This window comes from Lactuca sativa, chromosome 6, assembly GCF_002870075.4.
Source record: "Lactuca sativa cultivar Salinas chromosome 6, Lsat_Salinas_v11, whole genome shotgun sequence".
Taxonomy (NCBI): Eukaryota; Viridiplantae; Streptophyta; class Magnoliopsida; order Asterales; family Asteraceae; genus Lactuca; species Lactuca sativa.
Window position 1 is genome coordinate 121,094,312 of NC_056628.2, and position 27,608 is coordinate 121,121,919.

Here is a 27,608-nt window from a genome sequence, read left to right on the forward strand (position 1 = left end):
GCGAGTTGGGTCTACTACTCGCCGAGTACACCCTGTTTTGAGATATCTATAAAAACCGAGCCTTTATCAGATGGGACTACTTTTCTGGCGATTTTTGAAGATCCATCTGCGATTGAGAACCCTGGAAGACGCTGAGAAGTTCTAATCTTCAACCTTTTGAAGAATTGAAGCAACTAGGTTAATCATTCCACTTAGCTTTAGGAATTGAGTATGTTTAATCTAGCTAAACTTGTTTTTGTGTTTGTTTTTACTGGAACTATGAGCTAAATACGTTTTTGTTTCTGTTTGGGGAATACCAAGGAACTCCTATGTTTTAATTCTTAGCTTTTGATTAATTGTTTATTGGTGATCTATTAAATTAAGTTTGTTAAAGAACCTTATGCATTAACCACAATTATTTTCTGTTAATTGGAAGACAATTAAGTTGCATGAACATCTCTTAGTTGTTAACCTCATATGTCTATGTGAACACTAAATCATATGCTTAGGAATAATGATTATGAAACTAAGATTAATAAGACAATAGTTAGATTAATGTGTGAGCTTGTTTGATAAACCATCAAACAAGAGGTTAATTGAACCACTAAATTGATTAACCACTACAAATCTTATTTAATCCAAATTGTTAATCTAGGGAATTAATTAGTTTAAACACTTGATCATTGCTTGAATTAATTGATTGTCTAAGGGTTAGGAGTAATGAACATGAACCTAACCACTATAATTGGTAGCCAATAACAATTAATCTATCATAAATACAAAATAACCATATGAGTGAATTGGTTGAACCTAAATAGAAACATCTTTATCAAATTTGGTGAATTAGTTGTTTGTTTAAGTTATTTAGTTAATTAAGTGTTTTTTCGGTGTGCTTAAGTTTCTAGTCTTGCAAAACTAGAAGAAAAACCTTTTACTTTCATTAATTGTTTTAGTTAAAATTAGTTATTAGTTTAATTTTCCGTTCCCTGAGTTCGATACCTTACTTACTAAACTATATCACTAAAAGACAGGTTCACTGCCTTTGTGTGCTAAATTTATTAATAAAAAGTAGGGATAAAACAAGTGCATTTTACACACATCAATGACCCCGGTGTTGGATGCTATTCGTGGGGCCCAGGCTGAGGCTGTGAAGCCAGAAAGCCAGAAGAGAGAGCGAGTTGTCGGGCTGGTATCAGAATTAGTTACCGATAGTCGGGGGCTTATGACATTTTAGGGTCGAATTTGGGTACCGTCCGTGGGCGGCACACGTACCATTTTGATGGAGGAGGCTCATCGATCGAAATTCTCGATCCATCCCGGGGCCACTAAGATGTATTTGGACCTGAAAAAGGATTATTGGTGGCCCTGTATGAAGAGGGATGTCGCATGGTTTGTAGAGAGATGCTTGACCTGTCACAGGGTGAAGGCCGAGCACCAGCGTCCACATGGTAAGCTGTAGCCATTAGAGATTCCCGAGTGGAAATGGGAACAAATTACCATGGATTTCATCACCAAATTGCCGAGGACCGCGAGGGGTGTTGATGCAATTTGGGTGATTGTGGACAGATTGACGAAGAGTGCTCACTTCCTGGCCATCAGTGAGAGCTCTTCCGCGGAGAAGTTGGCAGAGATGTACGTGAGGGAGGTGGTATCGTGCCATGGGGTGCCGATCTAGATTGTCTCAGATCAAGATGTACGTTTCACTTCCAGATTCTGGAAGAAGTTTCATGAGGAATTGGGTACGAAACTGCATTTAAGTACCGCATACCACCCACAGACTGATGGGCAGAGTGAGCGGACGATTCAGACGCTCGAGGACATGCTTCAGGCATGTGTGTTGGATTTCGGCAGGAGTTGGGACACGTATTTGCCCTTGGCAGAGTTTTCTTATAACAACAGCCATCATTCGAGCATTGGCATGCCGCCCTTTGATTTGTTGTATGGGAGGAGGTGTCGAACCCCTATTTGTTGGGGAGAAGTAGGGCAGCGTGTGATGGGCAGCACCGAGATTGTGCTTTAGACGACAGAGCAGATCCAGTAGGTCAGACAGAGGTTGTTGACCGCTCAGAGTCGTCAGAAGAGTTATGCGGACAGACGCCGGTCCGAGCTCGAGTTTCAGGTCGGCGACTTCGTGCTCCTGAAGGTTTCTCCTTGGAAAGGAGTGATCCGATTCAGAAAGAGGGGCAAGTTGGGCCCCCCGATATATTGGTCCTTTCAGGGTGATCGCGAGGGTAGGCAGGGTAGCCTATTGTTTGGAGTTGCCAGCAGAGTTGGGGCAGGTTCATGACACTTTCTACGTGTCGCAGTTGCGAAAGTGTATAGCCGATGAGTCGGCAGTGGTACCATTAGAAGATATTCAGGTGGATGCGAGCCTGAATTATGTTGAGAGACCGGTGGCGATCAGGGATCGGAAGATCAAGGTTTTAAGGAATAAGGAAGTGCCCCTGGTGCAGGTCCAGTGGCAGCATCGGAAAGGGTCAGAGTTGACTTGGGAACCAGAGCGTGAGATACGGGAGCAGCATCCGGAGTTGTTTGCAGAGTGAGACTTCGAGGGCGAAGTCTAATTCTATTAGGGGAGAATTGTAACATCCGGTTTCCCAGCTATGATATTTTGTTCTTTTATTTTTGGGTGTTGAGGGGAGACTCGGCGAGTTGGCATCTAGACTCGCCGAGTATGGTCGCAGATTCGTTTGCGAGTTCACAACTGGACTCGACGAGTTCATGAGTGGACTCGGTGAGTCCACGCTGTTTAATGAAACCCTAATTTCCAGGGTTTGAGACCTATTTAAAGGATATTAGGGCCGTCATTTGCGGCCACCAACCCCCAGAGAGAAACCCTAAGAGATCTAGAGTGCTTGTGAGGAAGGAGAGGCCATTCTTAAACCTTTTGTGGGTGTTTTTGCAAGAAGGAAGTGTTCAAGGCAAGAGGAGACTGAAGGAGGTGCGATTTTGGTGGGTTTTGAGCTCATAGAGATTGTATTGAGGTATTATTCTTGGACCTTCTTCAGTTTTTGGTGTTGATTCTTAGTGTTGGGGTTTTCTAACCCTTTTAGAGGTTGATTAAATGGAGCATTTGGTCCCTTCTCGAGTTTGTGTTCTGGATCTGGACCCAAAGAGGTCCAGAGGCCTTAACCCTTGGAGATTTATGAGTCCTTTTGGGAGCCATGAGCTAAGGATGTCATTTTTGGGGCTAAATCACCATTTTGGACCATTTAGATGTTATATGAGTGCCAAGGTCCGAACTTTACGTGATTATCATGCTTGGGGAGGCCAGATCTATGATTTTATGGAGCAGATATGACCTCAGGAGTTGTATAGAGTTTGTGCATGGCATGAACTCGCCGAGTCCGAAGAACATACTCTGCGAGTAGTATGAAGGTTGCCCGTTAATCACTCAGTGAGTGGACTTGCCGAGTTGGGGAATAACTCGGTGAGTCAGGGAGAGTCAGGGGAGTCTGAGTTCAATTTGGAACTCGCCGAGTTGTTCTTGAGACTCGGCGAGTTGAGTCGGGGTGGCCCCACGATTCATGCTAGGTGGAACTCGTCGAGTCAGGGGAAGTACTCGACGTGCCAAGAGAGGGACTAAGAGAGTCAGTGGACACGTGTAGACTCGCCGAGTCGCCCTAGTGCACTCGACGAGTCGGGTCAAAGTTTGACCGTTGACCTTGTTGACTTTTAGGGTTGAGTACAGTTGTATTTATGAGAGTATTTACTTTGTGTGATTAGGCAGAGGCTACATCACATTTCTACCGAGTCAGATACTTACCGAGACATCGAGTGAGTCTTCTCACTATACGTTACCTAGAGTGGTATTATGTGTTGACCAGAGGGTCTTATGTGTTACGTATGAGTTTATGTGCTATATAATATATGTATGTGTATGATGTTATAGACCGGACCGAAGGGTCCAATGACCTATGACCGGACCAGAGGGTCCAACGAGGTACGGGACTGGAGGGTCCCGCCGAGACACATCGACCGGAAGGTCGTATTATAGCCTCGAGTGGCGTATATGTTGTATGCAGTATTTTGGGGAACTCACTATGCATTTATGCTTACAGTTGTTGTGTTATGTGTTTCAGGTGCTAGTGATGAGCGCGGGAAGGCGCCGACATGATTCGTACACACTTGTGGAGTTTATGTTTGAGATTCTGGGGATATGTTTTGTGATGATAACAATTGATACAATATGTTTTGACAATATTTTATGAGTAAATGTATGTTTTAAAAATGAAAAATTGTTTTGAAAAATTACGTTGTTACATTGGGAGTCCGTAACTGGTGTGAAAATGTCCATAATCGCAGACAGGTCTGAATTCGTAGCTACAGTGATAGGCAGTTTTGTAAAAATCACCATAAATTGTAGAAAAATCGTATGGACATGTGCAAGTAGTCATTTTAAAGGTATAAACATGAACTATTTGCACCTAATACAGTTTTGAGAACTAAAAAGTTTAAGATGTTCAAAACTGTTTGTAAATGAACATCATGTTTTCTGTTGCAAGCTGTTGTTTGAGTTTAGCTATGTTGTTGGTGTTTTAACTTGTATCCCCCCCCTAAAACTTAAAGAACACATGAAAATATGGGGGTATGAACTCACCTTGTGTGATTTTATTAGATGGATGATGAAGAAAAGAAGTGTTCAACTCAAGAACACTTAGAAGATGGCTTGAAGATTCGAAGATCTAACACAAATATGATGATGTTAGTGTAAGATATCCATGATTTAAGTAGAAAAGAAAGAGATATAATCATGTGAGGAATGATATTACTTAATAGGAGTAGATTAAGAACTTGTGATCAGCCTTGAATTTTCGAGATTAGAGAGGGATAGTGAGAGAGGATGAGTTTTTGCTTCTTGGTGGAGAATGAGTGTAATGGGAGGAGAGATAAGAATTTTACATCCTTTGATCAAGAGTGTGGCTGAAAAATGGTGGTAAAAGGAAGATGAAATGACCAGGTATGGTGGAATAGTGACTGGGGATGGACATGGAATGAGTATGGGAGGTAACTTGTGTTATTGTACAAAGGATGAGTCAACACTCCACCTAAATAACTTACCCACTATATTTTTAATCTTAGACAATTATTACCCTCAAAATATGATTAGATTATGGAAATATGGGGTCTTATATGTCAAAATATAAGTTTGGGTGAAAATCCCGCGTTAAAATCATGAAAAACGGGCTTAAAACGCGAAAATGGTCGAAAACCGGGAACTGATGCGAAATCTGCGAAATTCGGAGCCGGAGCCGAGGGTTCGGTCCTTGGGGTTGAGAGCCGAAGGTGAAGTTCGGTCCATGCGAGTTTCGGTCTAGGCGAGCAGACGAGGTTCGGTTCCTTAGCAGGTTCGGTTCCTTATCAGGTTTGGTTCCTTAGCAGGTTTGGTTCTTTATCAAGTTCGGTTCCTTATCAGGTTCGGTTCCGGCAGGAGGGTTTCGCTTCTTAGGGATGTTACACAGGACCTTCGGGTTTGGTTTGGTCCTCAAGCTTCTTTCAGTTCTTCCTGCTTCGTCTTCGGTTCCTTAGGGTCTCGACCCTGAGAAGGTTTGATCCTAAGTGGCTGATTTTCGCGTTAACTCTCCGTTTCGCGCAATTTTTGGCTAAGTTAAGGGTCAGGATGCCCCCAAATCTTTATAAAAAGTTGAGGGAGGTTATGAGAGAGATTTGGGGGGAGAGAGAGAGATCAATAAAGAGAGATTGAGAGAGACTTTGTTTGTGACATTTTTGGATGTTTAGCTTCGCAGCGCAAGGTTCGTACACCCCGTTAAGCTTTGTTATGATGGTTTTATGCCCCCGAGAGGTATGGAATAATGTTTTATCAATAGTTTCATCACTTACCCCGATTAGGGTTTAGAATTTCTGAACGAATGAACTTTCCAAGTGATAACTTCATATTAAAATAGTGGGTTGTACAATAGTAACATAATGTAAACCCTAATATACAAGGGTTAGATGAGTTGACCAGTTTAACATGTTGACTTATTTGACTTTGACTTAATCGGAAATTGAGGGTTGTCACATAATGAAGGCACCTACGATGACTGTTAGAGAAGGTAGTCGGAGGTGGAAGGCGGTGGCTGTGGGTTGTGGTCAACAATAGAGTTTTAACCTAGAGCTCTGATACCATGTTAGATAAAGGATTTATCGATTCTCAAAAGACAATTACATAATAATATATAAATAAATGACTAAACCTTAAAGGGCTTGGGCCTAAACCCTAATACTAACACAAACGAGTTGAGTCGAGCCCGATCCTGGCCACGCTCGGTTCGGTTCGTTTAAATACGAGACTCGTGCTCGAGCTCGGCTCGATTCGAGGTTTATTTAATGAGCTCGGATCGAGCTCGTAAAGAGTTATACAAGCCCGACTCGGGATCAAGTTCGGCTCGTTTTTTATGTAATGTACCTAAATAAGCTCAAACTCGGTTCGAGCTCGTTAAGAAGCTAATCTATTAATACACTAAATCCCCAATTCTCCAAATATTTGTTTTTTTAATATATGAAAATAAAAATAAATCATATTATATATAGACTCATGAGCCTAAACAAGCTTAGTAACATAGGCTCGAGCTCGAGCTCGTTTAATAAACGAGCTTAATATTAACTCGTTTAAAATCGGTTTCGAGTCGAGCTTTCAATGAGCCGATCCCGAATAGCTTGGTTCATTTGCACCATAAATATAATATTAATTTCAATATCAATAATAACATATAATTAAACAAATATTAGTTAATGTCATATAACTATTAAGAATATGTATTCATATTGTTCAAAACAATATATAAAAATATCATAACTAATAATATCTAACACAATAAGAAACAAATATGATAACATGAAAAATAACTAACCATTTAATATTATTTACGTATAAACAAATATTCTTATATTTTTATGATATTTGATATCTATGATCTAACTAATCTAAAACATTAACTTCGTAATATTTGAGCAAAACATTAATATTATTTGTAAGATACAAACCAAATACATATGAATGTATATGAATATATGATACACAATTTTCAAATACTGTCACCGATCAACCATTCAAAATTAGGTTCTATGATATGTAATTTAGAATAAAGTCAGGTATATTAAATTATTTATGAGAAAGGCACCATGTCGACTTTAACCCCTTATATCGTTCTCAAGTTATCTAGCTAGTAGCTATGCACACTTCTTCTCCGGGAAAATGACTTGTTAAGGTAACTAACTATTTCAATTGTCCATATATAGGTAATGTTCTTTTTTTTTGTACACATTAAGGTAACTAATTTGTTTTGTTTGTTCACATTTAGGTAATATGACCGGCTATCACCTGTTTGTGCTTATGTGGCATCCACCTGGCATATGACTTGAATACGTTGCACCTACGTGGCATGGTGCATATATGGGAAAATGACTTATTAAGGTAACTAACTATTTCAGTTGTCCATATATAGGTAATGTTTTTTTTTTGTACACATTAAGGTAACTAACTTGTTCTGTTTGTTCACATTTAGGTAATATGACCGGCTATCAACTGTTTTTGCTTATGTGGCATCCATCTGGCATATGACTTGAATACGTTGCACCTACGTGGCATCCACCTGGAATATGACTTGTTTTGGTTCTTCTTCCTCATCTTATTCTTCAAAACGACAAGATGAATTTCAAGCTGATCATCCGTGTGATTGTGGCTTACGATCTCGTGTGAAGATTTCAAGAACTCCTGACAACCCATGAAGAAAATTTAGAGTTTGTCAAAACTCGATTGTAAATCAATATTGTTGAATATGTTGCAGGAGTTCTTGAAATCTTCACACGAGATGGTAAACCGCAATCACACGGATGATCAGCTTCAAATTCATCTTATCATTTTGAAGAATAAGATGAGGAAGAAGAAGCCATCGTCGATCGATCTAGGGTTTAGAATTAGGGGTGGAATCGTATGACACAGTTATAGTGTAATCGAATGAAGACAATATATGCACCATGCCACGTAGGTACAACGTATTCAAGTCATATGTCAGGTGGATGCCACATAAGCAAAAACAGTTGATAGCCGGTCATATTACCTAAATGTGAACAAACAGAACAAGTTAGTTACCTTAATGTGTACAAAAAAAAGAACATTACCTATATATGGACAACTGAAATAGTTAGTTACCTTAATAAGTCATTTTCCCATATATGCACCATGCCAAGTAGGTGCAACGTATTCAAGTCATATGCCAGGTGGATGCCACATAAGCAAAAACATGTGATAGCCGGTCATATTACCTAAATGTGAACAAACAAAACAAGTTAGTTACCTTAATGTGTACAAAAAAAAGAACATTACCTATATATGGACAATTGAAATAGTTAGTTACCTTAATAAGTCATTTTCCCCATCTTCTCCTATTCATGTGATTAAAATCAAAGTTTACTACCTAAAATACAATAATACAACACTTTGACATTTGAAACTGTGTGCTTGCTATTGTTGGTTTCTCACCACTACCTTAAGAAAGTAAATACTATTTCACTAATGCCAAAAAAAAAAAAAAAGACTATGTTATAGTTAACTTTTTAATAAAATAAATAATTTTTCTATTTCTACCATAATTTAGTAAATAAGTTGCTTTAGTAAATATTTTTACCAACTACACTTTTAACGCAATAGAGCAGTGGACTGAACCCTATTATCGTCGTTTGGGCCAAAGGGCGTTCAAATAGGCCCAAAATACTCCAAGCTTCCCAACATAAAAAGCACATCGCCATAAACCCTAGATGCCGCAGCCTGTAATCACTACACGAATTCTCTCTACCTCCGAAGGAAAAATCAAACCAGAGAAGCTGCACCATGGTAATCTCTTCGTTCTCCTTCTTTAGGTGTTGTATATTTTCTTGAGTCCTTCATTCGCTTGATTTGTTACAACCATAGATATGTTTTACATTCAATCCTTAAGAATGTTCAAGTGTCTGTAATGATTCTGTGTTATGATTGTTTCCTTTAGGCTGTAACCAGTAGCGTTTTTTACTCGATTAGGATCTATACGACTTAATTTCCGATCTAATCCGCTTTTACTCTAATGAGCTGAGAATATTCGTTCAACGATTGATGCTAAGTTTTGATCGTATAAACAATGCTTTAGTTCCGCGAATATCCAACTAACTCAAAAATCGACCCATTATCGTTATTTACATCTTCGTTGGTTTTGGTGATGTTCGTAATCCGATTACGTTTTACAACAAAGAAATTGATTTGATCTCTTTTTCAGTTGTTTCATTGTTCTCAAACTGATAATTTTTACTTGATTCTTCAAACAGTCTAAGCGAAAAGTTAGAGAGCCAAAGGAAGAGAATGTCACTCTTGGACCCGCTACCCGAGATGGAGAGCTTGTATTTGGTGTGGCGCATATCTTTGCATCTTTCAATGACACTTTCATTGTAAGTTCAATTCTATATCATTTTTTGTACAAAATATACAGTTTAATGATTAGTTTGTTTTTGACTGATTTATATCCACTGATTTTTTTCAGCATGTGACTGATATCTCTGGAAGAGAAACCATGGTTCGGATTACTGGTATGATTTGTTTCTTTAATTAACCCTCTAAATATTTTGTGGTGGAAAGAGTTAAGTTAATATATTTTTCAAATATGTTAATTTACTAACATACCCTTTTGTAACTAGGTGGGATGAAGGTGAAAGCTGATAGAGATGAGTCATCTCCCTATGCTGCTATGCTTGCTGCGCAAGATGTTTCCCAGAGATGCAAGGTGCTCCATTTTTCTCATCAAGAGCTTTATTAACAATAAATTAGTAAAAAAATTTACTTCATAAACTCATTGGAATATTTGTCTAAACATATTTCTGTTTATAACTTTTTAGGAACTTGGCATCAATGCTCTTCACATAAAGTTGAGGGCAACTGGAGGCAACAAGACCAAGACACCTGGTCCAGGTGCCCAGTCTGCCCTTAGGGCTCTTGCTCGTTCTGGCATGAAAATTGGACGAATTGGTAATTATCAGTTTTAGCATTGAAACTAAATATTATTTGTGTATTGTTTTTTTAAAGTGGAAAATAAAAGTACTGTATTTAACAATAAAATCTTGTTGTGTGATGAATCAGAGGATGTGACTCCAATTCCCACAGATAGCACTCGCCGAAAGGGTGGAAGAAGAGGAAGAAGGCTGTGATTGGTTGGTTTATTGTGGTCTAGTCATATTTCCATTTTTGGAATATTGTTATTTCGATGTTTTGACAACAACAATGTTTAGGATCTCTTTGTGTTTTGGCCGACATTTTTGGTTTTGTTGTCTTTTATGAATGGATGATGTTTGGGTGACATGCTTGTGTTGGTAAATCATTATCTATACATTTGCTAGCCATGATTGCAGAACATGAGAACTATATACTTCTGACAATTTATCTTCTTAAGCCATATCACTCTTTTCTTTTTCAAATGAACACTACTGAATAAAAATAATACCGACAAGTAGCAATTAATATATTGGAGACTTCAAAAATAGTTTTGCCTGGTAACGCTAAAGTGAATTTAATTTGTTTTTTGCATTTTTAAATATACAAAGCTAGTATTTTTTTAACAAATTAATAAGGTGTTTGTTATTTGAACCACATCCGTAGCTTTTGTAGCAAAATGGGTTAACCAAATATTTGCAACCTTTGTAACAAAAGGAGGCGAACAAAATATTTGTAAGCCTTTGTACAAAAAGAGGTTTTGTACTAAAAGAGGTGAACTGAATATTTGCAGCCGTTGTAGCAAAAGAGACGAACCAAATGATAACATCTGCAGTCTATTTTTAAGTAGCTGTTATTTTCATATTTTTAGTAACAAAAAACTTGATTTTCAGTATTATTTTCACATTTTTTTTAACGCTGTTTTTATATTTTCAGCAAAAAAAAACTTGATTTTCAGCATTCTTATGAAGTTTCGAGCAAAATGCACAACAAATATGATTTTCAGCACTATTTTCATATATTCAGCAATAAAAAACTTGATTTTTAGCAATCTTCTGAAATTTCCAGCAAAATATACAAGGAATATGATTCAGCAACATTTAACAAGAATTTTACATAATAAAAACTATCTTCAACCATATTTTCGGATTTCCAACAACAAATTCAAGCAACAATAAGCAATTTCAGCAAAATTAAACTACATATTTCAGTTCATTAGAGAGTTTTCAAGCAAGATTAATAATCAATTTGATGTTAGAACTGAAAAAAAATGAAGGGAAAAGAAAACAAACTTGTTCGTTGCATAGCTGTTAGTCTGCGACGGGAGAAGCGTTTCCTGTCACCTGTAATCGGAGAGGAGGCGGCAGTGCTGATCGTAGAAGATGAACGATGAAGATGATGCTGGAGCGAGGCAAGAACATCGATGGTGGGTGGAACGTGAGAATGGAGGCGCCAAATAAGAAAAAAAGGCGTTTTTTAAGGTTAAAACACTTCACATATCTTAGAAGATGCTAGTCCATGTCTGTGTGGTAAAGACTTCGCGTAAACGTTTTTAGATCTGTCCACTTCGAAAAAACAAACACACTGTGAGGACATATGTTTGCACGTGGTCTGCGCGATGCATATAAAAGTGATTTCACAGATCTGCAGCCAAAAAACAAATAACCCCTAAAATGTTAAATTTTGATAAGATACAAGATGTGATGAAATCATATTGCTTTCGAATAAAGTCCCCAACAATCCATCAAAAAGCTTATCCATACATAAGAAATCCATATTGTGACTATAGCTTCCATAATTAGAAATGGTTTCAATCCTAATCTATTTGTGTTTCTTGGTTGGTGATAGGTAATTTTGTTAATTTTGTGTGCCTTGACAATGTTGAGTCTTATGCTTGCTTCTTGTGTCATTCTGTTTAAAAACTATAAAATTCAAGGAATCAAGACAAAGGGGCAAGAACCTTTAGTTTCCATAGGAACTGGTCTTTCATATTATTTTGCTATACCCCATATCATTTGGAATTAAATAAATCTTTTCCACAGGATGATTTTATCATTTGCATCTTTTCCTTAGCAAAACTTAGGTGTGTTTGGTTGTAGAAAACTATTGTTATTTTCTAAAAAACTATTTTCAGAAATTAGAGTTGAATTTTCATTTTTGGTTTTCAATGAAAATTTTTGGAAACACGTTTGGTTGGAACCTGTAGAATTTTCATTCTCCATCTTAGAAATTTAGAAAATTGTGGAAAACTGTAAAAATCACTTTTCTAATTTACATACAATTTGGAAAACAGAAAATTTTCTTGGAAATTAGCATGTTCCATGTCAAAAAGACTATCACTTGTCAGTCCAATTATGAATTTCTACCTAATTACAAATTAAATGAACTATATCTACATGCATGGATGTAAAGGGTATAATTATGGGCAAGGATGGATCAATTTTAAGAGAAATCAAATATCCTCTTTTGTTCCTACTAAATCTTGCTACCAAATTAAATGATGACATGTGTTATATTAATGTATTAAAATATCATTAAATAATCATTAAATGTTACACATGTCATTATTTAATTGGGTAGGAGGATTTTAATTTTCATGTCTAAGCCTAGAATGAAATTTAAAGAGATAAAGAACCAAACTTTACATTTTATTGATTTTGAAATCTTTTCCAAAAATAGGTGAAAAGTAGAGTTATGGGGGTATCCCTCAAATTCATGGGTTGCATGATAAGGAAATCTAACCGTTGTGTTGGTTGCGAGCAAAACTCTTCTACCTCATCCATAGTTGTGTTGCAACATCTCATTACACCCCTGAAGAAGAAGAAAAGATCGTGAAGGAAGCAATTTAGGTGGTATTTGTTTTTTGGTAAAAAGTATTTTTGACCTTCTATGTAGACATTAGAGGAAAAAACTATTTTAGAAGACAAAAAGACATAAAAATCTTTTTGACATCTTTTCCCGACAAAAAATAGTTTTTGATTTTGAAGGCGTTTTCTAAATTCTAACCATATGTGATATCTATTTTTACACCACCAATGTTGCCAACACCCCCCATCGCCACCACCACCTCCACTTTTTCCCCTACCTCCGCCATCTCCACCATCATTGCTACCACCAACATCACCACTCTTTTTTATGAAGACTTTAAGTTACAAAAAAAAAAATCTTATACCAAATGTATTTCACCTCTTCAAAAACAAACACCGCCTCACTGAAGGAACATAGGAACATGCAGATCATAATTTCATCAATCACTTAACATTGTGAACGAACATATAACGAATGAGAGCATGATACAACTCAAAACATAAAGTAACTGAACCATTTAGCTAACAAATAAAAAAAGACTTCTCTTTTTTAATTTAAGGATCGAAAGCATACTTTTGTTGAAGGATGAACCCAAAGAGAAGGAGAAACTAATCATTACCCAAAGCTTCAAAGAATCTAGTCTGAAATAATAATGGACATACAATTAGCATTGTTCTCAAAATGTAAAGGAATCTCCACCAGTACATCAATTAGAACAATTTATATATTTAAATATATAGACCACATAATTCCTCCCATTTCAATCCTGCAAATCTATTCCAAAAAAAAAAAAAAACACTTGATCACTTAATATGCCTATTATATGCAGTGAAACCATTATGTGCTTATTTGTAGGGTTTAGTTAGACCCATTTAGGTAGCTTCTAACATAAATGTCATAACTGTGTTGTCCATAATTAGGATCACATGGGCTCAGAAATTTTGATTGGTCTTATTTCATGTTCTTGTTTGATTGTTGCCTTATGGTAGGATTTTCGAATGCTTATTTGGCTCGGTGTTATGCATTACATGATATATATTGCCTTATGGGAGGATAATGTGAATCAATGAAAATAGTTAACAAGGGCGGTTTTACTATGGTGCCCATAGTGGCACCAACAATGTTTGATTTTTCGGATGCAATGTAAAAAGTTTCAAAAAATTTTGAATTTTTTTTTTTCTATTATCATGTGACACTATTAAATTTCCCATGACACCCCTACTATGAAATCTTGCGTCTGCCCCTTACAGTTAGAGTGTATTCTTAGGAATCTAAGAACACTAATGAAACATATAAGTAATATTTGATTCACCCAGTAATTGAAACTTCATGTGATCTCCAGGAACAATTATACATAGGTGAGGAAGATAGTATGAGTTTGTACTACTGAAAACACATTATAGATATTTGAGTTGAAAGAATCACGTAGGGGCCTAAAGAGTTGGTGAGTGATATGTGATAGTAAAAGAAAAACATTATAATAAATGTATTACTTTGATTTCATAATGATGGCGACTACTAGATATGGATCTAGGGAACCCGAGAGTTATGAGGTGCCTGAACTCAAAGAGATTATTGCTAGCGAGGCCAGGATAGCTGTGTAGGAGTTACTTCTAGGATTGTTTGCTGGAAATCTGAGCTGGACAACAGCCATTGGCCAAAATGAAATCTGAGTTGGATTGTTTGTGCTACTGAAAACACATTATAGATATTTGAGTTGAAAGAATCACGTAGGGGTTGGAGCAACCAACCAGAAGGATATATTATGGTTCTGATTCATCCAGCAAAAGGGAATAAGCATGAAACACCAAACCATAACACACAAATCCAGATTGATGTATCAAAAGTTGCATGTTAAAAGTTATTAAGAGTCCACATAATCTCAATGTTCATAGATAGATAGCATCACCATACTCCCATAACAATCAAAATCTACTTGTACTGTGTATACAAGCAAGAACAATAATAGCACCTAGGCTACGTCTGTCTGTCTCATCACCTTCAGGATTTACAAAATTCTATTTACAGTAAAGCTTCCTTTCTATTTCCTATCTTTCCTCTACTGCAAATCAGGGTTAATCTTTAGATGCACGTCCTTCCCCACGTGGCATTTTCTTTGAAGCCACTGCAAGATAACAACAAAATCAAATAATTTAACTTTTTCATACTAAAATATATAGACATATGTTACCCGTAACACAGAGAGAGAGAGAGAGAGAGAGAGAGAGAGAGAGAGAGAGCATACAATCTTCAACATCTTTTAGTTGATAATAATGAGGCGCTATTTCCACAAGCCACTCGGGTTTCAACTCGCTGACCTGTCGCATGTACTCCTTAGTTGTCAGAACCAGTTCATGGTATACCACCCACCTAGGAAGTACCTTAACCACCAAAAAAACAAAACAAACATCATAAATCATATCAACACAAAAATAAATAAATAATAATCCACCACCTACCTGAGATAAACCAGAGCTGGGGTGAATATAAACAGTCTGCGGATGTTTGACAGTTCTATACGATCCATTCTTTTGCATCTTGGCCGAGTGTGGGAAGTATCCTGAAGTTATAGATTTCTTAATTGCTTCCAAGTCCCCGGGGTTCGACACTATTTCAATTTCAACCCTTTCCAATAACCCCTCCAGTTGATCTCTAATATCCCGTGCCCTTTTCATACTCCTCACCTGAATGTAATTCTCATAACACCACTGAGTAGAGAAGTTCGTTTCCTTCCACGAACTATAAACCTGAAAAAAAAATCAAAACTTATAATAACTTAATATAAAAAATTCACCAACAAAATCTAGCCACCTACCTACCTTAAGCAACGCGACATGATCCCCAACATTACCCATATGAAAATTCAATCTTGCATTATCAGCATGAACTTGTTTATCCTTAGGGCGATAAAAAATAGAGCTTCCAATAGACAACATAGCAGCAATGGAAATAATCTCATCCGAACATTTATACTTATCAGACGCCACAATCATTTTAGACAACATGGGATCAAGTGGAAACTCCGCCATTTTTCTCCCGATTTTAGTCAACTCCCCATGTTTATTAAGCGCGCTCAAAGCAAACAGCAACTCCAAAGCTTTCAACAACGCCTCAGCAGGAGGTGGGTCCATGAAATCAAAATTCAACAAGTCATGGATTCCAAGACTCTTTAAACTCAAAACAACATTCGCGAGATTAGTCCGTTGGATCTCGGGAACAGTGTTGTCATCCAGATCGTTGAAGTAATTGTACGCGGTGTACAACCGGAAACACTTCCCGGGGCCCGTTCTTCCGGATCGACCCGCCCGTTGATTCGCGGATGCCTTGGAGATCGGGGTAATGAGCAATGATTCCATTCCGGTTCGAGGGTTGTAGGATTTCATTTTCACGAATCCGGGGTCGATCACGTATTTGATTCCGTCGATTGTTAGTGATGTTTCGGCGATGTTGGTGGCGAGGACGACTTTGCGGGCCCCTTCGGGAGTTGGTTCGAAGATTTTGGCTTGGAGTTCGGTAGGGAGATTTGCGTAAATTGGGCAGATTATTAGTTCGGCTATTTTGCTACCTAAACCACGGGTTCTGTGTTTGAGGATCTCTTCGGCTGTTTCGATTTCTTCTTGGCCGGTTAAAAAGACCAAAATGTCCCCGTCTCCTGGGGGCTGGGTGACATGGATTTGAAGAGCTGTAACAATTGCTGCATCCAGGTAATCGGCTTCTGGTGCTTTTGTGTAGTTTATTTCAACGGGAAAACGTCTTCCTGGAATTTTGAAAATTGGGGCTGAATCGAAATAGTCACTGAATTTTTCTGCATCTAAAGTGGCACTTGAGATGAGCAGCTTGAGGTCAGGTCGAAATCGAGCGATATCCTAGCAACAAGAAATTCATTTTAGATTTTTTTTTCTCCTTAAAATATTCAAGCAAGATGAGAATTTTAGCCTTACCTTAACTAAACCAAACAAGATGTCTGTTGACAATGTCCTTTCGTGAGCCTCGTCCACCATCACCACGCTGTTTTCGTTTTCTTGTTAGTTTTTAGATATTTTAAAAAAGAGTAAATTAAATTATAGTTTTTGCAGTTTTGGTCCTTATCTGAGGTTTTTGTAATGGTTTTGACCCCTGCTCCAAATAAAATGACCATATTACCTATTTATCTGATTTTTTATAAAGACTTGTTATTTGTTTTAAACTTATATTGTAAATTTAACCGGAAAGCCGAGGAGGAAAAGGGCAGGGAGGATAGAGAGGGCAATCTAGTCATTTAATTGAAGCAGGAACCAAACCCGTGACAAAAACCTCAATAAGTACCAAAATTGCGGAAAAAAAAGGAAGGTTTAGGGACCAAAACTGTAATGTACTCTTTTAAGAAAAAAAAAAAGTAAATAAATAAATAAATACCTGTAACTTTGAAGATCAGGTTCACCAAGAAATTCTCGTAGTAACATGCCATCAGTCATATATTTGAGCACTGTTTTATCAGAAGTACAATCTTCAAAGCGTATAGAATACCCAACCTGATAAACCATAAACCAAAATGTTTGCTTTCACTTGCACTTTCACTTTCAAAACAGAGCATAGTTAGATAGATATATTTGTTGACAAAAAAGTTTGAAATTATTATGCATTTGAAATATACGATGCTAAATACCTCATGCCCAAGTTTGACATTCATTTCTTGAGAAACTCTAGCAGCAACACTCATGGCAGCAACTCGTCTTGGTTGTGTGCACCCTATCTGTATCAAATTCAAAGTAAGCAAAATATGTAAAACTCAAATAAAAAATATGATTCCATTTGTTTATTTAAAGGAAAAAGATTTGAGTTATTTCAAAAATTAAATACCATTCCGCGTTTTGTATATCCAGCTTCATGAAGATATTGGGGTATCTGAGTGGTCTTCCCAGAACCAGTTTCTCCAACAATCACAAGAACCTGAAAAAAGATTTTTAACTTTTCAAATTTCTGCAATTATTTCAAACCAAATAATATGAGACCTACCTGATGATCTTCAACAGCTTTCAGCAAAGATTCCCGATACGGGTACACAGGTAAAGTTTTTCTGTCTGCCTAAAAAAGCAAACCAAATAGATCAAGGAGTCTTAGCAATCAGAACAAGGGTAAATAGGTAAATTAATATGGTAATTTTAAGAGATGAAAGGACGGAGCATACAAGAAGCTTCTCATGTGCTGATTTTGCTACAGCTTTTTCATATTCCTCTTCATTTACTTCATCAACATCAACCTGTAAGTAGGAGAATTAGAAATGCCTTAGACTAAAAGTTACATGAATAAAACAACATATCAAATCATGAATTCATTATAAGGTAGAGACTACAACTACATACATTTACACCACCCATGACTTGTCCCTGTATGAACTCAATCTGATCCTCAAACACATAACTGCATAAAAAACAACACATTAGATTATGAAAAATTCATAGACAACTAAAAGAAAATCAACTACATACTTATAATCATCAGCTTGCTTTTTGTTCTTTGATCCATATTTTAGTGTCGCTTTTCCTGCAAAGCAATAAGACTTGGTTAGTTAACAGGTTAGTAATTAGTTAATTGCAACAAAATAAAAAAAAAATACCGATCTGATGATCCTCCCATGCTTCTTGTTCAGCAAATGGATTCATCTTATCTCCATCTTTTGAATCTCTGAAATCACATCACATGAAACAAAATCATTTCAATTCTGAAATCACATGAAACAAAATCATTTCGATTCTAAAGAATTACTGATTCTGACCTGTAGCGTTCCATAGCTACAGAGAATCTTCTCTCTTGATTTACTCCACCTTCATCATCATAAGCATCAGGCATACGATACTGCAATCCAAATTACATTGTGAGGTAGGTAGTAGAATAAAATAAAATAAAAAGCAATGTGTATATCTAAATTAAAAATAATGAATAACCTCATTAACATTATCATCCTCTTGAGATCTCTTCTTAACTAGATCATATATTTGCTTCTTGTATCTGCAAAAGTATATGATTATCAAACATAAGGTACAAAACAAAAGTAAAATATTTTAATGTAAAATTTTTTCAAGGAGAGTGATTACCTTAGCTCACGTTGTTCAGCTTCAGTTAGCTTGACACCCTCAAATAAATATTGTTCATCTTCTATATCATCTCTGAAATTGCAAAAAAAATTAAGGTGAACAAAAACAATATGTATATATTAATCATCATTTACGTATATCTCCATAAAAGTTGAAATTTGTAAGAGGTGAGAGGTAAAAGTAGAGACAAAAAGATTACTTGATTTCCTCCAATTTCTTCTGCTCCCTTTTCTTGAGATATTCTTGCCTCGAAACTTTTCTGAAAAATATAATTTGAAGAAGCAAAGCATACACTTAAGTATGAAATAAAAGATACATAATTAATGAATGTTGGAATGTTTACAGAAAAAACTCGATTCAGATTTCAAACCTTAAAGCTCCAATGTCATCATCTTCCAAGGCATTGGCTCTCCTAATTGCCTCTTCTGTTGTCCAAAAACAAAAAACAGGAATAAGTTATTATAAAATTCTTTATAGATTTTTGTGATATATAACAAAGTATGTAACAAATAGCATACCTTCCTCCCTCTTGGACAATGTCTTTTCAGTCAGCTGTTAAATAAAACAAAGTGAAGTAAGAAATAGCAAATTACAAAAAAAAAAAAAAAAAAAAAAAAAAAAAAAAAAAGTTTTAGTGAATCATGTATTGAGAATGGACAATTAAATGATCATTTCAAGTTTTAAACCAAACCTTTGTTGTTCTTGCTGCATCTTTTTCCCTTAGATGTTGTTCCAATTCCTCTCGTTCTATTTGGTCACGCAATCTTTCTTCTTCAGACTACAACAAAGATGGAATAGAAATTGATATCTTGATTTTTGACTTTAAAAAAAAAAAAGAAGAATCATTAAAACCATTTTAAAATATGTCAGATACCTCAGACTCATCTGAATTGTCATGAGAAGCTTTTTGTTTAACCCTTCTTTCTTGTTTCAAGATTCCAGCTCCCTGAAGCACCATATATGATCAAAAACAGCAACACAATTATTACAAGAGGCACCAACACAGCAACTTACCATAAGAAATAAATCAAAATATATCAATAAAAGTATAAGCACCATGCCTCATCATCATCTTCATCTTCTTGGTTTTCACTCTTCTTTCTGAATCGTTTCACGTGTTTATCAACCTTTTTCGATTGAGTGGCAACAGAAACAGATCCACCATGATCATTCTTATCATCATCATCATCATCTCCCTCCAAAAGTTTGTAACTCCTTTGTTTCCTGGCTAACATTGCAGCCTCCTCTTCTTGTTGCCTATAAAGCTATCAAATACAAATAACAATAAGAATGTTGGCAACACTAGCAGGCTGTTTAAACTATATAAAGTTTTTTTTTATAAAAAGTTACATTTGATCCAGAACTCTTATGTTCAACTTTCTGAAAGATTTCTTCAGCAAATGCACGTGTTTCGTTTGAAGATGGCACTCCCATATCCTTAAGGTTACTAAATATATCAGAAGGTGATGATGCTTTCTTAGCTGCATGAGATTGAGAGAAGAATCAAGCATGTGCCAATTTCCATTAAAATTTAACAATAAAATAAATATACAACAAAGATTATTAAGATTGAAGATAACTTACATAAACTAATTAGGTACTGAACCAGTGTGGGTTGTGAATATCCCAAGAGGGACATCAATCTGTCTGAAACCCATGTCTTCAAGTCACTCCCCATTTCTCACTACACTCAAAAACATATAACAAAGTCGATTACTAATGGTATTTTCTTTAATAAGATGATTAATAATGGTATCACGTACAAATAACAATAAGAATGTTGGCAACACTAAAGAAAAAAAAATACATTTGATCTAGAACTCTTATGGTCAACTTTGAACTTTCTTCAGCAAATGCATGTGCCCATATCCTTAAAGGTTACTAGATATATCAGAAGGTGATGACACTTTCTTAGCTGCATGAGATTGAGAGAAGAATCAAGCATGTGCTAATTGCCATCAAAATTTAACAATAATACACAGCAAATATTATTAAACTTGAAGTTTAGAAGTTTACAACCAAAACATGAAAACAGAAAGAATTGAAGAGAAAAAAAATGATGATTTAGGATTCAAAGTTGCAGAAAAGAATATCATCCAAATCTCAAGGTATTATCGAGTTGGTTTTTAATTAAGTGTATTCAAATCTGTATGACTGTATGCACCACTTTGTCTGTTCAAATGAAGAAAATTGGAACTAATAGCTCCAATTCATTTTACTAGTCTTGATCTGTTTAAGTTTTAAGCAATTAATTACTGGAAATAGTGTCTTTGCTTATGAAGAGGCAGTAATACCAGGAAGAGCCCAACTAATTTGGTCATGCTAATTTCATTACCAGTTTTAACAGGAATTTCATCCAACAGCTTATACGCATAAGCCAGAATGCCAAAAAAAAACACTTTGAGAGTAGGTAAACCAATATAAATCAAAATATAAGAACAGAAGCATGAGAATTGACATTTCAGATTAAACATGAACTTGAACTAAACCGAGATTAAGCAAATAGCAAGCACGAAATTTCAGTTTAAGCAAATTGGGGTTCCCAAATCAGCAAATATTATGTTTAAACAGCAACATAAAGTCATAAACTGTTATTGTGGTGTGTGTGCTATGTAGGATTGGAGATGCACGTCATTACTCTAAAGATAGACGAAGATGGAGATGTTGCAGAAGAGACTCACCTGCGCTGTGATGCCGAATGCCGAGACAAAATCCCTAAGAGAAACGAGACTCACTTCACTTCGTCGATTCAACAGAGCTTCATCGCTTATGGTTCAATCTTCGTATCTTCGATGAGAGGGAAAAGCTGAGAGTGAGACGCAGTATAGCAATCAAAAGGGGATTAGGGTTGGGTTACTACCTGGGTACGCTACGTCGTATAGCCATTCTTCCATGTATTATTATTTTTTTTAGTATATATTAGATCTTAAATAATCAAAAATATATATTATGGGTTGGTGTCTATGGATAAATTCTTGGTTGGTTTCTAAAGTACTAACCGGAACCAAAACGATTTTGATCTAGTTTTTGTTTTTCGGTTTCATGGATTTTGTCAGTTTTTAGGTAATTGGGTATGATAACGGGTGAACATCTCTCCACATGATCATCAAGACTTGTTCACAATGCATTCAATATGGTTGGAAATGGTGTTCACTGGTGAACACCTAGTGAACAAGAGAGAAACGGAAGAGAGAGATAGAAGTAAATGATTTTGATTGGTTGTAACAACCCGTGAGTGGCTTCAATCCATACCACCATTACACCCATTGGGGGTGGTGTTCACTAGTGAACATCTCTTCCACATAGGATTCCTATGCGTGAAATGAAGTCCATAGCTCATGGCCTAATGAAACATCAATTTGTCTAAAATCCAAGTTTTCAAGTTACTCCATAACTCTCATTACACTCAAAAACATATATTAGAATATATTACTAAGTATTTTTTAATAAAATGGTAATTGTAAATAATCATGGACTTCAATGGCTGGGAAAAAAAAATTGTATTCTCTAGCCTTTAGTAGTGTATAATTGATACATACAAAGAATAAGATATTCAATGAAATATATGATACAAGAAGATATGCAAAACTATGAGGATCAATCATTGGCTTTTATCCGAGTAGTATTTGGTAAAAAGCTTGAATTGCATGATTTTCTTAACACTTCATGTACAGCTAAAATCATTCAATAAATTTATACATGAAGTTAAGTAAGAGGTTAAAAACAACTACCCTTTTATATAGATAAACTTATGTATTGAAAAAAAATCAAATGGCTGAAAAGGCATGTTGTGTTTGCGATTTTCGAGGTTCTTGGAGCAAAATAATCTAAGACATTAGCCAATGTTAATCCTACTCAAAAGTGAACTCCCGTTAATCATTGATTGGGGAAATATGATGGTTCTTATATTAAAACGGGCAACAATTTAGTTTCTTCAACCCCCCCCCCCCCCCCCCGGGGTGCTTTTCATTGGATTTTTGAAATATGATAAATGTCGGCTTTTATAAAGATATATTCAAGGCAAAAACATTAGTTCATAAACCATAATCCAAAATCATAGTTATAAAGAAAAGCATCGCAAAATCTCAAATCATAAAACTGGCGATGTGTGTGTACAGTCACGCATTTGTCTTTCCACAGTTTGATAAAGTACATGAAAAAAAAACATTTAATCCACAAATATAATCTAAAGCTTAATGAGTTTCCCAAAATATCACATACAACAGAGAATAACCATACATAACTAGTGTCATAAACCGTCCGTTGGACAGGTTGACAAATGTATAAAAAATAAATTGATTTGCTTGGTTTTTGTTTTTGTGAACGGGAACTTTTGATCCAATAATCACTATTATGTCCTTTATTCTTGAAGTAATACTTCTAACTTTTTATGCAATACATGTAACTCAATGCACTTCTAATGTATTGACATAAAATACCCATTATGCTTTTTCTTCTTAAAATCATCCAAACAACAAATTTTCCTAATTTCCTACCATCATTACCTTTTTCCAGTTCCATATTCATAAAAAGTTGATAAGAAATTCCCCAGTTATAATTTGTTGTTTATAATCTCATTGTCTATACGATTTTGATAACAACCTTCTTAAAATTTAAATACATTTTCCACAAACAATAAACATAATGCTAAAAAACTTTCATCTCCTCTGATAACTTCATCTTTCTTCCAATTCATTACCTAAAAAATGTTCCAACAAACATTATAATTAGTACATAATAGATATGGAAATAGCAACATACTTACCCTTTCAAAATAATAAATTATAAAAACATGATTTGGATTCAACCATTATAAAATCCCAAGTCATGTATAATCCTTCATCACAATTTAATGCCTACAGAAAATATAAAACCATAAAGATTCTAAGATTTAAAAATATCTTATGATACATTCTACTATAATCACAAGAGGATTTACCTTTGTCTCTTGTTATATGATATTCGTGCCCATCCATGATTTAGGCAAATACTTAAATATAAGCAAACCATTAGCCATTAGTATAAGTTAGTTAACTAAGGGGTCATTTGATAGTTGCTGACTGGAAAAGGTCTGTCTGAGTAATAAATTCTGACTGAGGGTGTGTTTGATAAAGGTCTGACTGGGTCAAGTCAACGAATTGGACTAACTCGATCAGACCATAAGTGTTTGAATTGTTGCTTTCTCGGTAAGATTGGATGGCCCAATTGCTTTCTCGCTCAGTATCTTAACAATCGCTGTCTGGAGACATTAGACGATCCTACCCCTCCCTCTTTATTCTTTCTTCCATCGTTCCCTGACCTAAAAACACAATCGCATACAACTCCACATCGTATCTCCAATTGAACGCCAAACAGAGGTCGTCGGTCGAACCTCTGCCATCCCGCCGATTGCACCTCCGCCAGACTTTTCTTCCATCTCTTCCATTTGTGACACCATCTCGACGCCATCAGGTAAGATATTCTTCATCTTTTCTGTTAATAATTGTTAAAATCAGATACCATTTATGCTTTGAAGTTCTTTATGAAATCAAAATACTTTTTTGTTAGAATATTATGAATTCTTTGTGAAATCATAATTGTTTTTCTCTATTGTTGGATTGTTATGAAATACGTATAAGCTATGAGCAAGTGTCATGTTTTTTTGGTAGTATAATATGCTTGACAAGATCATACGAAATAGCTCTTAGTAAGTCATGTTTTTTATTGCAAATAAGCTGATTTGAGAACTTAAAAAAGTTCATATGACATTATTTATGCTTAATAGGACACTGGATTGTTCTAGTATGTCTTCTGGTTTTATAAGTACATAATTCCATATAAAGATAAATGGACTTGCACATGATGGATGTTGATATATGATTAATTTTTTGTTTGTACACTTTTATGATTGAATTAAGTATACTTGATCAGATTATGATTATCATTGTGTTTGTTAATTACAACTATCTACAATTCATGTCATGTTGTATTGTTATCAAATATGTATAAGCTATGATTAGATGTGCTATTGTTATTAAATTTGAATCCTGCCCTCTAAGTTCTTCTTCTTCTTTCATTTCGGTGGGATCTTTACAGTGACATATTGAATAAAGATTTTTGGTTACTGATTTATAAATTTTTTTTTGAGAAAAGGGCAGTTTGGTCTTTTTTTGATTAATTTCAAGATTAGCAAGTATAAGCCAAGTATGTTGGTTCTCAATTGGTTTTTCTAGATCAAGAAACTCAAAATTAGTAGATTATTGAAGATATGGATGAGAGGATCTGTTTTTTACAAGACATATGGTCAAAATTCTATGCTCATGAAATGGTCTGGAATAAAAATGGAGGAGGGGCAATTTGGTCAAAGTGTTATTCTTATGTTTACTGTTGCTCTGTATGAATTTTGGTCAAAGAATAAATCGTTTGAATTGTTGAAAAACAATGAATTTATTTATAACTTTGTAAAAACAATGATTTTTTATAACTTCTATTTGGAATTTTTTAAGGATTTGTGTGTAATTTACATCACCCTTTAGAGCAAAGGGTAAAATGGTCATTTTTTATTAGTCAGGCCATTCAGTCAGACGTAGAATCAAACAACATGGTTTCTTACTCAGTCAGGATTTCTTACCCAGACAGACATTTCTTAGTTAGCACTTTCTCAGTCAACAACTATCAAACGAGACCTGAGTAATAAACCATGATGTTTGATTGTATATCTGATTAAATGTGTTGACCGATGCAAAATAACTATTTAACCCTTATGTTGTATACAGTGATTGATAATAATAATAATAATAATAATAATAATAATAACAACAATAATAATAATAACAATAATAATATTAATATTAGTAATGATGTCGTGTACACCTTATACACCTTTTGTTTATTTGTCTTTTTCCTTCCTGATTGATAATTTGATATCCAAAAAAACATGTATACTTTTTGCTGCTTCTTTACTTTGTCTTTCTCTTTCTTTTTCTTCCTCCTTGCTGTCAAAGAATCAAAGAAGAAGCCACACCCAAACATGAAATACTTGTTGGTGGTTGTTTTCATTTTCCGACAAGATTAAAGAGGCAACAGCCTCTTGCCCCTCTTTTTCCGGCGAGATAAAAGAGGCAACAACCTTTTCGCGTTATGTCTGGTCAGGAAAGAAGAAGCAACACAAGAGCTGCCGGAGCAGCCCCCCTTCGACAGATCTACCATCACCGGTCCAATCTTCTCCACCCTTCCTTCCCCTTTGGCCCTTTCGTGTTTCTTTTTGCTAATCCTCCACCAGACCACGTTGTTTGCTGCTTCTGTTCGTGTTTCTTTTTCCCTTTCTAGGGATTAAATTGATGGCTATGAGGAACGACAATGTGAGGTTGGTGCTGATTCAAGGGCAATTGTGGAATCGATTTCATACTTTCTCAGTCAGCAAGATTTTTTGTGACGACCGAGTTAGACATTGTTGACTCAGTCAGATGCAAAAAGAAGACATATCAAACACATGGAGCTGATCGAGTCAGACATTTTTGTCTAACCTGACCCAATGAGATCCAAATCAAACAGCGCCTAAATTGACCAATTTACCTTAATAGTCAACGACATCCAGCACCTTGGAAAACACGGTGAAAAGTTACAATTTAAAACAAATTTATAGATGGGAACGAAGAAGAAAATACTTACTTTTCCCCAACTACAAGTAAAGAAGGTTTTGGAGAAGTGGAATCTTCTACAAGCAATAAAAGCTTCATCCTTTTAGCATGGAAAACAAATACCAAGTTAGTTCCACAAAAAAAGATAGTAAAATTAACATAATATTAAATCAAATAAACTTAAATACGAGTTTGGGGAACTGAATTAAGAAGAAAACTAAAGCAACCCAAACCTTTTTTTTCCTACGATTTTGGAACTTTTTCTAACTCAGGCTTCTAACTCTGTCTTCAATTCATTAGCATACTTTTTTTTTCGATACTTCCATTTTAGAAATATGTTTTTTTTATAAAAAATTTAATCAACGTAGACTTGGAAATGACATGGAAAACGACATATTCCAAATACAAAAATGAATGGACAAATGTTATTACCATTTAAATTATATCAATAATGTATGTATACATGTCATCATCAGATGGATAAAAAGAGAAAACATGTCATTTTTAGATGGATAAAGAAGGATTCTTAACATACTTTTTTCCAACATGACGACCGATTGCTATTTCTACGTCGATCAATTGATCATTAATTTCATTGATATATTTTTTGTTGACAATATACTCTAAAGAACCTCCAATAATGTGCTAAAATGAAAAGATAACATTAATCGAGAAATAGACATGTCGTCAAGTATTCGAATAAATACAAAAAATGGAAAGATTGCATTAATCGAAAAACAGCCATGTCATTAGCTATTTGAATAAAACTTCAATCGACAACTTCTTGTTCTTCGTCACCAACTCATAATAAAAGAAATATGAAATCGTGGATTGGTCGGTGCTTTCATATTCTTAATCAAAGACCAAAACACATGTATAGGCTAGAGTTAATTTATAATTTATGCTCAAGTGCCACGTCTAATTACCGACATGTTCAAAGGAACACACAACATTGAGATAATATCATTTGGTGTGGAAGTAGGGAACATCTCAATAAAAAAATCCAAAATCTTTATATAAAAACAATTACAACAATTAAGTAATCCATTCAACAGTCGGTATTCTCTAATACTATTATCGAGCATCAACCGAAATGTTTTTGCTTCGAAGACATAATCAATCAATTCAACTGGGTGTCAAACTCATTAGTACGGAGTTCTAGCGCGGTTAAAG

General features: G+C 35.5%; 2 protein-coding genes and 1 long non-coding RNA gene across 6 annotated transcripts; 1 reads left to right on the forward strand and 2 right to left on the reverse strand.

Moving 5' to 3' along the window:
- Positions 1–8,656: 8,656 nt before the first annotated feature.
- On the forward strand, positions 8,657–10,301 carry LOC111882219 (40S ribosomal protein S14-3). Its single transcript, XM_023878578.3, has 6 exons — positions 8,657–8,815; positions 9,280–9,399; positions 9,492–9,537; positions 9,646–9,731; positions 9,844–9,973; positions 10,085–10,301. Exons 1-6 carry the CDS (start codon positions 8,813–8,815, stop codon positions 10,150–10,152), a joined length of 453 nt encoding a protein of 150 aa, XP_023734346.1. The 5' UTR covers positions 8,657–8,812; the 3' UTR covers positions 10,153–10,301.
- A 4,273-nt stretch (positions 10,302–14,574) lies between these two features.
- LOC111882209 (pre-mRNA-splicing factor ATP-dependent RNA helicase DEAH1) lies at positions 14,575–21,685 on the reverse strand. 4 transcript variants are annotated; one of them, XM_052764707.1, is made up of 26 exons: positions 21,498–21,683; positions 20,624–20,731; positions 20,401–20,500; positions 20,167–20,297; positions 19,878–20,081; positions 19,691–19,762; positions 19,508–19,594; positions 19,335–19,368; positions 19,187–19,241; positions 19,016–19,075; positions 18,817–18,888; positions 18,667–18,730; positions 18,498–18,577; positions 18,339–18,406; positions 18,211–18,265; positions 18,085–18,142; positions 17,910–17,981; positions 17,738–17,806; positions 17,582–17,671; positions 17,388–17,474; positions 17,138–17,253; positions 16,684–16,750; positions 15,562–16,608; positions 15,202–15,489; positions 14,988–15,123; positions 14,575–14,867 (listed from the first exon to the last, which is right to left on the reverse strand). In XM_052764707.1, the coding sequence occupies exons 3-26, from the start codon at positions 20,492–20,494 to the stop codon at positions 14,818–14,820; spliced, it is 3,156 nt and encodes a 1,051-aa protein (XP_052620667.1). In that variant the 5' UTR covers positions 20,495–20,500; positions 20,624–20,731; positions 21,498–21,683; the 3' UTR covers positions 14,575–14,817. The 4 variants fall into 4 exon arrangements, with proteins under 4 accessions (XP_052620667.1, XP_023734330.1, XP_023734331.1 ...); XM_023878562.3 differs by lacking the exon at positions 20,624–20,731; XM_023878565.3 differs by lacking the exons at positions 14,575–14,867; positions 14,988–15,123 and having other exon boundaries at positions 15,345–15,489; positions 15,558–16,608; positions 21,498–21,685.
- A 3,902-nt stretch (positions 21,686–25,587) lies between these two features.
- Positions 25,588–26,750, reverse strand: LOC122194728 (uncharacterized). Its single transcript, XR_006184382.1, has 3 exons — positions 26,669–26,750; positions 26,467–26,535; positions 25,588–26,395 (listed from the first exon to the last, which is right to left on the reverse strand). It is a non-coding gene; the product is annotated as an uncharacterized LOC122194728 (long non-coding RNA).
- Between the last annotated feature and the right edge of the window lie 858 nt (positions 26,751–27,608).

Bases quoted from the DNA above. Each gene is read 5' to 3' on its own strand.
- LOC111882209 (XM_023878562.3), bottom strand. From the start codon at position 20,494: ATGGGGAGTGACTTGAAGACATGGGTTTCAGACAGATTGATGTCCCTC. The intron at 19,076-19,186 runs GTTTGAAATCTG...TATATTTTTCAG, and splicing joins GATGACATTGGAGCTTTAAG to AAAAGTTTCGAGGCAAGAAT. The intron at 18,731-18,816 runs GTAATCACTCTC...ATACTTTTGCAG, and splicing joins GCTGAACAACGTGAGCTAAG to ATACAAGAAGCAAATATATG.
- LOC111882219 (XM_023878578.3), top strand. The intron at 9,538-9,645 runs GTATGATTTGTT...TTTTGTAACTAG, and splicing joins AACCATGGTTCGGATTACTG to GTGGGATGAAGGTGAAAGCT. The intron at 9,732-9,843 runs GTGCTCCATTTT...ATAACTTTTTAG, and splicing joins ATGTTTCCCAGAGATGCAAG to GAACTTGGCATCAATGCTCT.